This window comes from Lichenostomus cassidix, chromosome 15, assembly GCF_008360975.1.
Source record: "Lichenostomus cassidix isolate B80296 chromosome 15, HeHo_3.0, whole genome shotgun sequence".
Lineage (NCBI taxonomy): Eukaryota > Metazoa > Chordata > Aves > Passeriformes > Meliphagidae > Lichenostomus > Lichenostomus cassidix.
Window position 1 is genome coordinate 8,569,379 of NC_139496.1, and position 16,770 is coordinate 8,586,148.

Consider the following 16,770-nt stretch of genomic DNA (forward strand, 5'->3'; position numbering starts at 1 on the left):
CAAAAAATACGGATCTGTACTAAGGAAGGCTCAGCACAGCTTTGGATCTGTGTGTCACACATGACACACATGACTGTAAAATTGCAAGAGAAATTATTGAATGACCTGATATTGTGAGATCTACTGTCCTGAGCACAAACCTAACTAAAGGATTTCTGTAAGATATCTGCTAACTACTTGTTAGCACTAATTATGGAACTGCACATCTAATAAAGGGGGCCTCAGAACAGTCTAAGCAACAACAGCACACAAGCAGTACAGTCACTAATTACCATAAATGCAAAAGACATTACACAGTAAGGGAGTTACAGGAGGAAGATTCAACTTACCGGAAGTAGGAATCCTAAATTAAAGTCCAAGAGCCAAAAAGTTTAAGTTCCAATGTGTATAAATACACTAAGTAGAAGTGCTTAAAGTAAAACATAAGAAAATATGTGCAAAAGGCTGCATTTGAGAAGGAATGCCCTATGCTGAAATCTATGTTACTGCCTGTTTGTGTGCCCCCCAATATCATCTGAGCAAGGCAGATACCAGCACCTAACATGGAATTTCGTCTCTTTGTCAGATGCACATCATGTTGTTTCAACTTTATATAACTTTAGAGAAAAGGAAATTAATTCTTAGCATCAAAGGGACAGTCTCATTTGTGTTCTAACAACAGCTTATCTTCTGGAGAACCTAAACTTAAAAAAAAATCTCTCCATGAACTCTCAGCACCAAATCAACAGCAAAGTCAAGGTCATGATGAGGCCCACACAGTGGTGAGAGAAATGGCTGGGTGGTGCCATACGCTCTATTTCAAACATTAGCTAGAGAATTTGGGAATATGCTTTGCATGTGAAATATTTTCTAGAAAATAAGACTGCTTGCACCAAATAAACGCTTTATGATCTCTTCATCCTCTCCTTTAACTGAACTGCAAATGGCAAGTGAAAACTAAGCCATTTATCAACTGAATACATCCAAGGCCCTCTTAATTGTGAAATAACTCTAGTTAAAGCCTGGGAATTTTCTCTCAGAAGAAACAGACATCAGTCCAGCTGTGGAGGTTACAAAACAGTTTCAAAACAATTTTATTTTTCATTGCAGACACAGAAATAAGTATACTGCCTAGTGGAAATGCCAGACAAAACTGTGCATGATGAACCTTTCTCTCTACTAGCAAGGGAAAATCAGCTGCTCAATACTTAGCTGGTCAAGCCTGGCATGCCACTGTGGAATTGTTAAGTTTGCACCCCATTTCAAAATCATTGAGTAGTTCAGTTCCGTTCAGTAATGATTAAGTTATGATGTGCTCCAGTAGCTGTTACCTGAAAAGAGAACATCTCTTTCCTATTATATGTCAAAGTCCTGTAGTTCATTGTCCAAGCCCCATCTAAGATTCCCAACAGAGAACTTTATGTTTCTTGCTTATACTGAAAACTAAGCAAGTTATGATGATGGGAATCCCATCTAAAATTGTTTCCTCAGTCCCCTGTCCCCCTGGCAAAGACAGAGTTCATGGAGTATACAGGTTCCCTGCAAGGGACACCATCCTGTTTACTTAGGCTAGACATAACCATTGGTTGAAATATTTAATCCAACAATCCTAAACTTTGTACGACAGCTTAAATATGTGTAATTAACTCAAAAACCTCTGAAGTAAAATTTAACTTCAGTAACATGGGACTAGTTCACTGATACTGCTGTTGTATGTGAGCTTTTGGTTCCTTTGGCAGGAACCAGCCAGTGAGCAGCAGGCACTGGCTCTTTCATAGGAGATGGCTGCATTCTTCTCCAACCTGGTGAGTATCTGCTCACACCTTCTCAGGGCTCTGACTTGTAAAAGACAATGCTAACATAATACTAGAGATTCAGGTTCTTTAGGATTTTTATTCCTTTGTTACAGAGACCATCTTTCCTCTCTGTGTTTAACTACCACCAAGAGCAATGGGGCTTGAGGCCATGAAGATCACGTTGCATGGTCTTTTCTATGCAAAAAGTGAAATGAAATAAAATGAAATTAAATTAAATTAAATTAAATCAAATCAAAATCTAACAACAGCTCTGGCTGTTCCATCACTGACAATGCTATTTTACTTTGTCTTCTAAATTACTGAAAACAGTACTAATTATTAAGTGCTCTGATTACTTCCAAAATAATGAATATATTAACGGTACAGGAGAAGACTAAGAAATCATGGCATAAGCTTTTAACTAAATTACTTTATTCACTTCATCAAATGATAATTAATATAATTAATATAATCCATCAGAAGTTTTCATCATTTTTAAAAGGGAAGAAGTGCTATGTATTATCATACATTATGGTTTGGTGTACAATTGGTTATTGTTGATTGCAGAGAAGGAAACTGATTCCCTCTTCCCCCCATCCAGGACTGACACTTTTATCCAGCCAACCTGTCAGATGTTGCAGGCAGACAGTGAGATCTGTACTATCAGGAACACCCTTTCAAACTCCTTTTACTTCTTGCAAGCACAGTAACACATTACTGACACCAGCAGATTGTTTGCTATGGCACTGTGGCTGATGGTTGTGCTTTGGCAGTAGATAAGAGGGATTTTGAAAAAAGTTTAAATTCAAAAGGATTTGAAGTGGATGAAGAGGAAGGACCACTGTGGCTACAAAGATTCTGGCCTTGCACAAAACTAGACTAGTGAGAATCTGATGGAGCATTTTATTTTTGCTTTGCAGGTTCAGTTCCGGGGACTACTTCAAATGATCTTAGTGCTGGGAATTGGTGGTAGTTTCCCATATGGATTCCATATTTCTGTCATCAACTATCCTTCTGTAGTAAGTAGCCACCTCCCTGAGGTTGAAAACACAAAAGTGAGAGCCTGAGAACTCTGTTCTCCCATAACCCCCAAATTTACTGAGCATTCAGATTATATATCTACGCCTTTTCTTTGTCTAGCAGTAACATCACAAGTGTAGAGAATTTTTTCCTCTTTAAAGAACTGGATAGAATTTTCTGTTTTAAATAAGGTTTTGCCATGTAGTGTACAAGCCTCCAAAGGAAAGCATAAAACATGCTCTTAGCTTGCTTGCCAGGAAGCTTCCTGACTGATACAGGCTTGAAGATTTTGCAGTGTTATCTCAATGAACTTGTTTTACTGAGAAAGTCTCAAATAAGTCTAATATTAGAACCACAGGCTCAATCTGAAGTACATCAGCCAAATGTGAAGGGATCTTATACCCATTAGCCAGACAAATCTCATTTTATTTTTCAGCACATCAGGAAGTTTATTAATGAAACCTGGATAGATCGACATGGCTCTCCCCTCCATCCTGAGACAATCATGTTGTTGTGGTCTTTCATTGTATCTGTTTATGGCATAGGAGGATTCCTGGGAAGCCTCTGCTGTGGTTACCTGACTACAAAATACAGGAAGTAAGTGCTACTTGTAACAGCTCAACCATCAGAAAGTATAGGGAAATACCAAGGTGGACAAATAAATGCCTTCTTTTTGGCTGAAGCAGCCCAGTTGAAGACAACTGATTGGCTTTCCTGGCACATCCACTTTTTCCAAGCAGCCTTCTGTCCTATTTATCTGCCCTCCCCAGGGTGTTCTGTAAAGGCTGCAGTCATCATCACACCACTGGATCAGTGCCTCTGGGAGTAGTGGCCTAGGATCACATTCTCTTCAAAGTCCCCTATGCTTCTCATAAAGATCTCCCAAGCTTTACAAACTCCAATAAAGGAGCTGCATGTGTTGTTACAGATTATATACAGTTACGCAAACGCCTGGAAAATGTCCTTACAAGACAAAGAAGAGTCAGATTTCCATTTAAATACATTCATTTTGGGGTGGTGACATTATATTAAATATTCAGATCTACTCTAATGAAAATACAGAGAGAGGAGAAAAAAATAAATTGTCTGTAAAAATATAATCAACACCAAAACGAACGTTGAAGAGACTTCTCTGTTCTTGGCAATCCATTTTACTGAAAGTCAGTTCCAAACTCTTTCCCACTGGATGAAGGAAGGATTCCTCACCAGTCTGGTCTGTTCTCAGTGCCTTGCATGTAACACCACTAATTTCATTTGCAGAGAAATTGGCAAACATATCCACTTGGTGTGACCCACTTAAAGATCTGCTCCACAACACACTGATCCAGAGGCCCCTCAGTTGGGTCTCAACAAACCATCTTAGCCTGCCTGCAATTGTGTTCTTTCCTAACAGGTAAGTGCCCCCAAGAAATTTCTTGTGGGACACTGCCTCATCCCACACTCAGAGAGTCTCTCAAGATTAGAAACAAGATCATGCACTTCTCCCATGGGTTATTTAACACGATAGCCTAATTGCTGAATCACAGCCTAAAAGCAGGGTCTCTGTGAATCCTTAATGTGTGCAAAATGCTCTTGTTTAATGAGTGTCACAGCAAAACATCTGAGTGCAAAAGGCTTTGAGCCTGAGACATCAGGGTGGTGAACACATCAGCCCACGATTCCCACAGAGTGACTTTTGAAATGAAATATGCCTCTAAAAAACTCTGTCTGCCATCTCAGATCACCCATTTAGCCAAGAGTGTCTTTAGTATGAGCCATTCTAGAATGGGACCTGCAGACTCAGACTATTTCTGGGAAACAACCTGATGTTTTACGAGGAGTTATAGCCATTTAAAAATCTTGGTGACAAACTGGGCCAGTCCTTCAATCATTTTCCCTGGTTGTACCGTGGAAATGTTGATAAAGGGTTCCAACTGCTTAAATTCTAACCTAAATTTTTTTATGAATTCAAATCTAAAGGATCCAAAATATTTAAAGAACCATTTTGACCATCCAAAATCGAAATTATTTCAGCCATTCCTCAGAACAGTAGGAATGGCTGTACCATGCTTCCTGTCACAGCAAGAGAAGTCAAAAGAGTGCAAGAAGTTCTCATTTCACACTAAATTCTCAAGGTCTTTTTTTTTTTTTTTTCAGGAAAAAGTGCCAAATGTTCACCAATCTGATCATGTTGGTAGCTGCACTTTTCATGGCCCTCAGTAAAACAGCCAAATCCTTCGAGATGATTCTGGTTGGACGCTTTCTCTATGGCATTGGTTCAGGTATGCAGTGTCCTGCAAGACCTGCAGCCCCCTGACTTCCTGTGCTGGGGCTGTCTCTACAGCCATCCTTGGAGAATGACTGTTAAAGCAAATATATCAGGCACTCAATAAAAATTAAAGATATCAACTCTTTCGCAAGCTATTGTAATCTAAATACCAGACTGAATGGAAACAATATGCGAGGATGAACAAAAAGTTAAGCTTTTCTAAACATTTTAACTGTCATTTATCCTCTTCTATGTTCAAGGTTTTTCTCTCAATATACATCCTCAGTATGTAGGAGAGATTTCACCCAAGAAGTTGCGTGGATTTACCAACTCCACTGTTGCTGTTTTTCTGACCCTGGGGAAGCTCACAGGACAGGTTGTTGGACTACGGTAAATTCTTCCATCTTTCTATCCAGGTTACAGTGGAAGTACAAATCTTATGTAATCTTACTATCTCACCTAATCAGTGACTGAGAAACACTCTCATCCTCCCCAAAATATGCTTTAGCTTATGCCAGAAGAAAAATCTTGATAGCATTTGAGGGAAACATACAGTTTTAAATATAGGAGCCAGAACATTATTAGTCATAATCTGATTTCTTCTTATTTCCACAGTCTTTCTACTAGGGGATTTCCCCTTCAAAATTCATTGCACTTACATGAAAGGCCTTAGCTAGATGTTTCTTGGCAACATGTTTTCTTAGCAAGATGCTTGGTCCTGTAGCCAAGCAGGGGTCAAATGAGTCTTATCAGCTCCCTAGATATTATATGGGTCACAATGAAATTTAGAAAAATTTTCAAAATATCAAATCATTCATTTAAATAAATTGTCAGAAATAAAAATATCTTAATTTGTGAAAATTGCCAAATTAAAATTCAGGGGTTAGCTCCAGTGGACCCCTGAATGGAATCTCAGCAATCTTCGTCACTCACAAAAACTTCCTGAACATTCATTCCATTATTTCAGCATAATTTTGTTTCACATACACTTTCCAGGGAGATTTTAGGAAGCGAAGCTTTGTGGCCATGGTTGTTAGCATCTAGTGGACTTTCAGCATTGATTCAACTGGTTACCCTTCCATTTTTCCCTGATTCACCATCCTACCTCCTGATACAGAAGGGTAATGAGGAAGCCTGCAGGAAAGGTAGAGTGTCTGCTTTCCTCACTTACTTCACTTCATCTGCCATGTTACAGCGACAGCCTGTGCAGAAGACAAGAGGCAGGGCAGAGCTGTCCTGCACAGTGCAGGGCAACAGAGCAGAGGCAGTTTCAAATATAACAGCTGAGGGATCTACGACAATATGTCTCTATTAACTTGGGCCTCAGTCAGCCTCATTTAGTCCATGAAGACAAGAAACACAGACGTGTATCAGCATCTAATAGATGTTAGACAGACGTGTCTAACATCTCCCACCTTGGTGGGCACTGATTTATTTCTTTAAAGGAAATGGTTCAGGCTGCTCTCTTTTTTTGTATTATGAAATAAATTGTACGTAAATGTTTACTTTCTTTACAGTTAAGTAAACTCCACATTAGAAAACTGTGCTATACTGACAACCAGGGAGGCAAAATCCTTCCAGTTGTCCACTGCCCCTGCAGAAACAGATGGCAGAAGCAGCACCAGCACTACCCACCTACCCCAATAGACAGGCAGACTAAAGGATTTAATGCAACCACTCCTGATGGAGCTATCCTGGTAGAATAATCCATTTCCCTCTTTCTCCCCTACAGCCATCAGGAAGCTCTGGGGGGAAGGAGATCACCAATCAGAAATTGATGACATTATGAAGGAGAAGGGTGCGATGGCAAGCACGAAAACCTTGCGTGTCCTTGAAGTAATAAAAGAGCGATCTTTGCGCTGGCAACTTTACATTTTGATGACAGTCATTACCACCTTGCAGCTCTGTGGAATCAATGCAGTTGAGTGCTCTCTTTATCCCTAGAACAACAGACAACACTAGGCAGCATTAAAAACCCCTCAATGTTATTAAACCAGCTTAGAATTGCATCTCAGCTGCAACACTTATTTCACAGGTGCATTTCCTCTTTGCATTTTTCAGATATATTTCTATTCTTTTGAAGTATTCCACACAGCCAAGTTTGAAGAATACCTTATCCCATATGTGTCCCTGGGAGTTGGGCTGTGTGAGTGCTTATCCTCTATACTGTGTGTAAGTCTTTTCAGGTTTGAGTTTGAAGGAAAAATTTAATGTGGTCAACAACTGTGCTTTTCCTTTCTTATAACTGGGCTCAGGGAAATTTTGCATAACCTAAGCCATATCTTCCTGCTTCTACAAAACCACATGCAGGATAAAAAGAAGTTTTTTCCCCAAATTATTTGCATGAGTGTATGTCTTTAGACTCACTTTTTTTCCTGCAAAATAATAATTTTCTGATGTTCTGGATAAGATGTGTGTATGTATGTGTGCACAATTTGACATATGCCAGCATGCAGGAGAGGGAATTGTGTAATAACAGCCTAGGATTGACTAATAAACATAGCTTAATTAGTAATGAATTAGTTTTGAAGAAACAAATAAAATTCATTAAGAATTAAGAGACTCTCAAATTACATTGATTTACGGCTATTATTTAGACAAGTCTTCTGCAACGAACACATTAGAGAGAAGGAATTATTTTCTTTGAGAACTGGGATTTATGATCCATGTTTTCTGCTTTTCAGAGCACCCTTATAGACCGGTTTGGGCGGAAGGTGCTGCTCTGGGGTGGATACACCCTGATGAGCTCTGTGCTAGCACTGCTTACCACGACCCTGTCACTGCAGGTAAAGAAACAGCAGCCTTCTGGCCACTTCCTCAGCACCAGCCCACCTTTCTGGTCTTAACTTGCAGGATATGTACAAAAACTTAAGCCAGTGGCAGAAAATACAGAGCTCTGCTATTCTGTCATGTGTCTAATGATATCACTGCTGTCTCACTTCTAGCATCGTTTTTTCTGGATGCATTACTTCAGCGTTATCCTGATCTTCCTGTTTGTTGTCTTCTATGGAATTGGACCATGTGAGTACATCAGTGGTTATGCTGGGAGGAAATTTCGTATTGTATTGGTTGGCAACACAACTGGCAGAGGAAGAACAGACTAGTGCCATGGTTTAAAAGTTCTAGAAATTAAGAAGGGAAGGGAAGTGGGAGACAGGAAAACGATACCGACACCTCAAATTTTATTGCTGATCACATGATCTAAATAATTTAAAACTCAGAATCATCTTCTCCAGAGGGTTTGAGACAGAAATGCCAAAACAATTTCTAAATTGCTCAGCTAAAAACAGGATTCTAGGCATTGCCAAGTATGTTATAGTAATCATCTTTATTAACTTAGCAAGTTAAGCTTATGCCTACCAACATGCTCCAGGTGGAAGTGGCCACAGGAGCCAAAAGGGAAGCTGGTTTTATAAAACACTGCACCAATAACAGCTACCAGTGCAGCATGGAACTTAACAGATCCACTGACACCAGAAAAGGGACTCCAGTACATACAAGAGAAACCTAAATTAACTGCTGTATTCCATTTCTGGAATCAAGGTCTTTCCACCCTCATAGCAGAGGCCACCTACCAACAGGCCACCTATTCTGCCTGTCTGTCATCTTCTGCCACTGCCATTGGGAGGAACTTCAGTAGAAGCAAGGAAACAAACCTGGCGTGTGTTTGGCTTTGCTTTTTCAGCTGGAGCCACTGTATCTGTCATGGTTGAAATCTTCAGCCAGTCATACAGACCATCAGCCTTTCTGATTGTTGGCTGCATCAACTGGATGGGACTGTTCGTACTTGGGATGATTTTTCCAGTAATTGTTGTAAGTGACTCTAACAGGATCCCTCTTTCCAGGCTAATCTATTTCTGAATGCTGACAAGGGACAAAATAATAGCAATAAATTGCAATGACATGTAAAGCTTAGAGCTCTGCCCAAATACCATACCTGCTCATAAATTCCCCAGGCCTATCAGAGGAGCAGCAATTGGATTCAGGTCAAACATGGCCAGTGGAAACTCTGGTTTGATACCTGTCCTGGATTGTGTATTGAGCACATGTTTGAATTTTAACTTCTAAGACACAGGCTTGCACTGAAGAGCAGGGACGTAGAAATTAGTTTCTTATTTTCTTTACATTATCTCTTATTTCTGCTTGCAGGATAACCTCGGACCCTTCTGCTTCCTTATCTTTTTGGGAATCCTTTCTTTATCAGCAATTTTCATCTATCTGTATCTTCCTGAGACCAAGGGAAAGTCAATAATGGAAATAAAAGCAGAATTCAACAAGCTGAACTTTGGGAAAAAAGAGACCTCTGTCACTGAAAATAACTTTCCTAAGCAACAGTTTTCTTGCACCAAGCTCTGAGTATTCAGAGAAGAAATTTGCATCCCTTAGAAAAGACAGGAAACAATGTTGCAATAGAACTAAAAAGGAAACATTAAAAACAGACTCCAAGCCCCTCTGTCTCATTTTTTCTTTTTTAAGATAGATATGAAACTCACTATGCTAGAGTAACAGTAAGTACCTCATAAGCAGGAACCTGCTGGTAAACAGCCCAGAAAAGATTATCAGAAATACAAAAGACCAAGTAAAATAATTTAAGAAGACAAATCAAGGTAAACAAGGTAAAGGCCCAATGACCATCAGTTGTGAGGCTGGGGAAACAGACAAGTCTAAAGTATATGGCTGACAGGCACACAGAGGAAAAGCGAAATACATGGTTTAGGGTGACCCAAGCAGATACAAACTAAAAACTTAGCACCTCAAATTCGGAAAACAGGTTTCAGCATGATAACAGAAAAAACATATTAAAAGTGAAATTTGCTGTGCAACAATCCTGGAGATGTAATGGAAATCTCAGTGGACAACATCCTAGTAACTCTAGGCAGGGAGAAGGATCGGAGATATTCTTGCATGCAAAAGAAGTAAAATGCTATAAAATAAAGCACATTCTCCAGAGGATCTCTGGTGTGTAAGGAACTGATTTCCAACCTGGTGCATCAGCTTCTGGGAATTACATCAGATGTTTTCACAGAAGAAAGAGTTTGTTTTGGGAATGTTTTTCTTGTTATGTAAGCAAGCTGGGAATAAGGACTGATTATTTTACCCAGCAGTAAAAATAGGTAGTGAAGTTCATTGGAAATAGTCTAAGTTTTTCCAAGTGACCAATAACAAGTATAGTATGATCTGTAACTAAACACTTTGGATCATGCCACCTGCTTTCCTCTAACCACTAAAGAAAAAATGAATCCATGTTACAAACTACAGATCCTCTCCTTACAGATGGAGGTGTCACTTAGGCTTGCTTCTAATGCTTTGGCTTAGGAAACATACCCCGAAAAGGCTTTTTGTAAACCAGATTTTATTTCTGGCTTTTTTTAGGGTTTTCATTATTTTCCGAATGCATACAGGAAACACAATCCACAAACGTGGGTTGTAAATGAACACTGACACAGTAATTTCACCTCCTGACTTTTTATTTGCTGAGTTTTTAGAGCAAGGGTGCTACAGTGAAGAAACTGACTTAAAATCAACATACACCACACAATCATAGAGAATAGATGGACCCAATAGAATGGATTGGGTTGGAAGGTCCCTTAAAGATCATCTAGTTCCAGCCCCCTGCCATGGGCAGGGATGCCACCCATTAGGTCACATTGCTCAGGGCCCAGTCCAACCTGACCTTGAACACAATCAGCTTCAGCATGTTCATGCAGAAGTTTCCACCATTTAAAAGTATTTGCTTCAATGACACCATTCAGTGCAAGCATTTAGTGCAAGCTATAGAAAGCTCTCCCTCTTTTCTGCTGCCCATGGAAAATGGAGTGAGTAGCAAAGCTCTTAACTCAGAAACTAATGGGCATAGACACCCATCACTTTTAATATTAAGAGATTGCCAAACCATTTCTTTTACGCCCATCAGCAGTTTCAACCTGCTTTCCCCACACATCTCACTGTGAACTACCGCCAAATGCCATATGATCCCTCTAAATCACTTCTCTCAGGTGAAGCTCTACTGGCAACACCGAGAACTGATCCCAGCTCTGCCACACACTCCCTCCACTCTGGATAAAAGCCTCTTATGTCAGAAAGCCTGTGGTTTTCCTATCTCTCAGGAGTTATGACTGTTATGGGACTATTAGCACAACAAAGGAGAAAGTTGAAAACAAGCCTCCTCTGAACATTAAGAATCCAAGGCTTACCACAGTGGAAAATCAAGAGCATGATTTTAAGGCATCTTTGTCATGACTTAGTCACAGTTCAGGAAAGGTCTGCACAACATGTGTTGCTGGGCTTTTTCTGTTATGGCCTATTTCACAGAAAGAGTTTCACAATTGAATCATCCATCCATTTTTTTTAAATAATTACTAGACTTGCATAAAGAGGTACATTACAACCTACACTCAGTCTCTGAAACACTTGCTTTTTCACTGGTTTCATGATCGGACTGTATCCAAGCACAAAGTGTCATTTTGGATGCTTTGGTTTCCAGAGTGCAAAAGCCAGGAGAGTGCAATGGCTGGCTGTGTTAGCAGCCTGCAGACGGCAAATTCAGGCTCACCTCTCCCAAGACACTCCCGCCCCTCTCAACGCACCTGTCAAAGGTATCATTGACTATTTAAAGGCTCCTGAGGTGCTTACTATCATAGTGGGTTGAGCCACCTAGTGGGTAAGTTAGAAAGAAAGCTGTGAACAAGATGAACTGAAAAAAAACTGCTCATGATCCAAAGATGCCTAAATTCATTGTTAACACAAATATAAGCAAGGATAAAGTTCCAGAATCTTTTACAGGGGACCTCACCCAACAGTTATCAAAAGCATTGGGCAAACCAGCACAGGTATGTCCACTTGCTGGAATGTTTTCCTTCTTTAGTCAGCTGTGCCTATACAGTGAGCGGTTTCTGAGTGATAGCCTTGATAAACTAATACACCTAATGACTCACCAGTATTTTCAGACTTCTCTCTGGGAGAATATCAAATACTTATTTGCTGTAACTCAGTTTTGTTGAGGTCTCAAAACACTGAAGTATTCAAACTAGCTTTGTGTAGGATGATACTCCTTGTAGCTATCTGTGTAGGTGAAGACATTGGATGTATGTGTGCACAGGTATCTCTGTGAATACCTCTCAAGGAGCTGGTTGACTGAAAAGCAAACCTCACCCTCAACTTCCTTACTGAGTCCTGTTGAATAAGTGCCTGTTATCTGCCACCAAATTGTCTGTAGCCTAGTGGTTAGAGTTGAAGTAAAAAAATTATTTATTCAGCTTGCTTGGACATCTGGCAAAAATATCTATGTGGCATTCTGCTATTTGTAGTCAAAATACCAGAGTAAAAGCTGTCTGCTGGTTTCATTACCAAACTGGAGGGGTTTTACCTGCCAAAACCTATGGCAGTCTGTTACTGAGGTAAAGTACTGAAATACAGGTATTAAGGGTCTTATAAGGATTTACAAGTCTATTATTTTCTTGCTACTGACTGGTCACTAGTCACTGTATCAGTTGCTTACTGAAGATTGTCAAATATGAAAAACCAAAAGAAAGCTTCTCTACAGAGCTATAAACTTCATACCATGAGCTGCACCTCAGTTGCTGCAGCAGCAGTAACTTTAGTGAATTGGCTACAGATCTGTAGCAGCTTGGTTAAACACCCTTCCTGTATGTTCACTAGTCCATTCTCAGAAAATTTTTATTTTGCTTTGGGAGTGATGCTTTGAAACTGTAGTAAGAATGGAGTTTTTGGTGCCTACAGAAAGGACTCTGGGGGCTCCTCAGCAAACCTTTCTCTATGCACTGGGACACCCAAACACATGAAATTCTTGTGTAAAACTGATGTATTCTATCCATCTTTTAAAAAGGCCAACATTTTTATCAGGCTAGCAAACAAGTGCTTGCTGTTGGGGGGGCAGGGGGTGTGTCAGCTGGTGGCTCTTGCATAACAGCTTCTGAATATAAAGCTAGAGGCCAGGGCTGGGATGCAGCTGGAACAGGTTTGTGCAGCTGTGTGGAAGGGATATGTAACGGGACTTAGAAATATACAGGGAATAACAAAGAGATTTTTCTGAAAAGGACATACAAGCTCTTCGTGACAAAGGAGACAATAGGAAAGGGAGAGTCTCTTAGTTATAACACAGAAAGAAGGAAAGGATTAGGGTGGGCTGGAATGTAGAGCTTTCCTCTCACAGGAAACTGTACCATTTGGGAAAAATACTGATTTTTAATCAAATAGGGGTTTTTTCCTACTGGAAGAACAGTTTCAAGTATTTTCAAGCTGCTCTAAGAGGAAAATAATGCTGATTAACGCTTCAACTTGATTTTTCTTTTAATAGTGATAACCTGCTTCCCAGGTAGGTGTTAAAGGCATAGATGTACCTACATTTGGCATAAAGTCGAGAGCACATGGTGTCCAGACAGGGGAGAACAGGGCCAAGCAAGTGGTTCCTCAGCAGGATCTCCTTGGCTTATCCTGTACTGCTGTGGTCTGATGCACCTTACGCCCAAACAAGCTGCAAATTATGGCCAAGACTAATTACCCAGACAACTCCTGGTACTCAGGCTGGCTTGTTTTACCAAGAAGGTTAATTGCTGCTGAGTTCCAACGATGCACTGCTAATAAACATGGGTGAGAACAGAACAGAAGCCAGATGAATGCCAAAGGAACTGATCCCTAGATTCCCCAGTCTGTGGATCTGACACTGTGTATTAGCAGCAGGGAAAATCGCAGGCTGGTCATTAATATTAACATTGATACTTTCTTCTATTTTTCCTGATATCACGAACAAAAGTAGGATTATGCTGTGTTTTGTTTAATGAGGGGGATGTTGATTTAGACCTCTGCTGTGTCAGTTCACATTTACCTCAGCAGGGGAGACTGCAGCAGGAGCCAGTGAGGTGCAAAATCTCTCTGGAACGCAATGCGGCAGCAATGCAATTGCACACCCCCCCTGCCCCTGACCTTCCCACACAGGCAGGGAGAGCCTGGTGGCTCGGAGGAGGTGCTGGAGATATTACAGGTCACTGAGCTCCTGGAGCACCTGGACTAGGAAGCCTAAATACTGTGGAGTCCTTGTACTGGCTTCAACACAACAGTGAATATCTTGGAGTAGAATGCAAATCTAGACAGTAAGATGAAAACAAATGAAAGCCTTCCACTTGAAAAACATGCACTTATTTTCACTGGAGTTTAGGTACATAAATACCTTCCTGGATTTTCAAAACTTTTCCTAATACAACAAAGAAAATAATATCCCTTCTCTTCTTCCAACAGTATCTAGCAATATAGATCTGTCCCAATCAGGTGATGTCCTTCGGTGGCTCCACAAACCCTTGTGCTGTGTCCTTTCTCTACAGCATTGGAAAGATAGGGGAGAAGGAGAACAAGGTCTACTCCAAATTGCTTTGTGACTTGCTGAGCAAACAGCTGAAAATACCTTCTGACACGTGAGCTCATACAGCAACTTGTCTGACATGACTTTCTACAGATTGCTAAAACTATTCATCCCAGACTGGTCCTTTGTTGCTCTCTATTAATGTACTATTTGAGGATGCTAGATGCCAAGTCAATTCAGCAACTCCCCAGCTAAAAAGAAGAAAGGAGCAATTGCATGAGCTGCACTGCCAATGCCCAGAAGCTGCAGAATTCCTTGATAAAAATGATGTAGGTTAAGGCATTGGTACCCTAGTTGCTGCTACCCCTGCTGTTTAACATCTTGCCTGCTGCTTAAATAAAAGTAAAAAAGGAAACCTTATGACTGAGACCTTCTTGTTATGCTGGGAAGTCGTGCAGTTGAAATGGTGCCTTCTCAAAATACTCTTAACAGAAGCTTTTCTTTCAAAAAAACTTTAGCCATGTATGAAGATGAATACTCCATTTGCCTTTGCCCTGTCCATGCTCGAGCCAAATTTCAAAAGAACTATCTTCACATGGTTTCAAGTTATATTTAAGTCAATAGATGTGAGTTTAAATGTTGCATGTGGACCTCTGATTAAAATGAGGAAAGACATGATTGCCTGTTATTTAAAAGGAATGGATTGCAGTCCAGGTCCTCCTTAGGCCTAACACTATAGGGATATCTAGCTGATTAGCAAAAAAACTTGTGCTGTGAGTCTCCCAGGGCTCAGCATAGGCAGAGGGAGAGAGTGGAAAAAACCACTGCTCACTGTTGTGCCCTCCCCTTTTCATCCATTGAACAATTTGTAGTGACAGTGAAGATTAGAGCACAGCTCAGAATGAGGCAGAGGCACAGCAAGCCATAGTAAGCCATTCCTAGGGACTGAAGTGGTGAATTAATTATGAAAGGAAGATTTGCATTTATTATTTAAGCCCTTAGATAAGATCATTTGCTTCCAAAGTAAAATAAAAGATTGAGTAGAGATGTTTCCAGAAATTCTATGGTTGTGTGTATTGTGAATCTTTTCTGGAAGAGCAAACCCTATAACACCCCTGTTCTGAACTCTATTGTGAACATCCCATTTTGTCCCTACCACAGTTTTGTTTTGCAGCCACAGACTTTATAGACCTACACCTCAGCCTACAAAATGCTTTGTTGGGATAACAAATGGAAGCTGCTTTGGTAAAAGGCTCTTCCTTAGGGAGGCAAAAGAGAATGAAATTGCAGATGTCCCTGTCAACCAGGGGCTGCCACTCTGGGCCTGGCAGGCCACAGAGCAAGCACACCAGTGGTGATGTTCTCAAGATTTTCTCCCTGCACAGGTAGAATTCCCACCCTATCTCCATGCAATAAATCTGGGAGGCAGGCAGGTGAGAGGAATAAGTGGGGCTATGCAATGGCAGAGAGCTGAGGATATCAAAGGGAGGAAACTTAATCAGTCCTTAGTCGCTGCTCTTAAGCACTGTTAATCACTAGAAAAGGAAGTGCTCCAGTTCTGGGCATTATAGCCTGTGTCACTCCAAAGCACTCCCATATAACACCATCCCTTACTCCTCATCCAGGGCTGCCAGTGTTCACAAGTGTAACGTATGGTCAAACTTTCTAGCAGCAGCAATACATGATTCCTGTGTGTGAAACGTCTGGGTGGAGAGAGCTCCAGGCCTGATTCTCTTTAGCCTTCCTGTGAGTCATTTCGCGCAGCAGAGCAGCGCTGCCGCCGCCGGGGCAGGCAAGAATCAGGGTGAGGAGCCGTGCCCTGGCAGCCTACGTGCATCGCATCACACAGCCCAGCATACGTCTCGGCTCTGCTGCCTCTCACCTCCGAATAGACATGCACCAGTTCATTCCTAAGCAAACCAAAATTCACTTCTGCCTTATTCCAGCAGAAAAACATGCTGTGAAAATGGGGATGCTTAGGAGTAGTAGGTACTTTTTCATTTGACTGAAATAGAGAATAATTAATATGTCAGCAAGGCAGACGTTTCTGCTTACACTGAGCTAAAGCTCTGCACACAGTTAAAGCAAAACCGGCACAAATGTTACTTTACTTTGCAAAAGAAAAAAATCCCGGAGACAGGGCAAGTATCCCTTTTTGCAACTGGCAAGTTACGGTCTATATCCGTCTCTGGCCGTGATCCCGCAGAAGCCTGAGGTACAGGGCAGTACAGCCGTAGTATCACATGCGCGGATACCAGGTTACATATGAGCTGCCCAGCGCGCCCGGACTCCGTTCCAGGAAGGAGCCTGCAACAAACCCTCAAAAAATATTCAGTGGCAGCAACAAAGCCAAGGAATAACGGCGGAGCGGGAGAAAGCTCTGGCCAAGAGCCTGCCGCGTGACGTGCCTG

General features: G+C 41.0%; 1 protein-coding gene across 2 annotated transcripts; it reads left to right on the top strand.

Moving 5' to 3' along the window:
* Positions 1–1,664: 1,664 nt before the first annotated feature.
* LOC146430336 (solute carrier family 2, facilitated glucose transporter member 11-like) lies at positions 1,665–9,631 on the top strand. Of its 2 annotated transcripts, XM_085075929.1 has the most exons (12): positions 1,665–1,784; positions 2,696–2,794; positions 3,232–3,392; positions 4,932–5,056; positions 5,304–5,433; positions 6,040–6,188; positions 6,776–6,963; positions 7,105–7,215; positions 7,728–7,829; positions 7,989–8,064; positions 8,729–8,856; positions 9,193–9,630. In XM_085075929.1, the coding sequence occupies exons 1-12, from the start codon at positions 1,761–1,763 to the stop codon at positions 9,397–9,399; spliced, it is 1,500 nt and encodes a 499-aa protein (XP_084932055.1). In that variant the 5' UTR covers positions 1,665–1,760; the 3' UTR covers positions 9,400–9,630. The 2 variants fall into 2 exon arrangements, with proteins under 2 accessions (XP_084932055.1, XP_084932054.1); XM_085075928.1 differs by lacking the exon at positions 1,665–1,784 and having other exon boundaries at positions 2,669–2,794; positions 9,193–9,631.
* The last annotated feature ends 7,139 nt before the right edge of the window (positions 9,632–16,770 follow it).

Bases quoted from the DNA above. Each gene is read 5' to 3' on its own strand.
- LOC146430336 (XM_085075928.1), top strand. From the start codon at position 2,669: ATGGAGCATTTTATTTTTGCTTTGCAGGTTCAGTTCCGGGGACTACTT. The intron at 5,434-6,039 runs GTAAATTCTTCC...TACACTTTCCAG, and splicing joins GGACAGGTTGTTGGACTACG to GGAGATTTTAGGAAGCGAAG. The intron at 7,830-7,988 runs GTAAAGAAACAG...TCTCACTTCTAG, and splicing joins CCACGACCCTGTCACTGCAG to CATCGTTTTTTCTGGATGCA.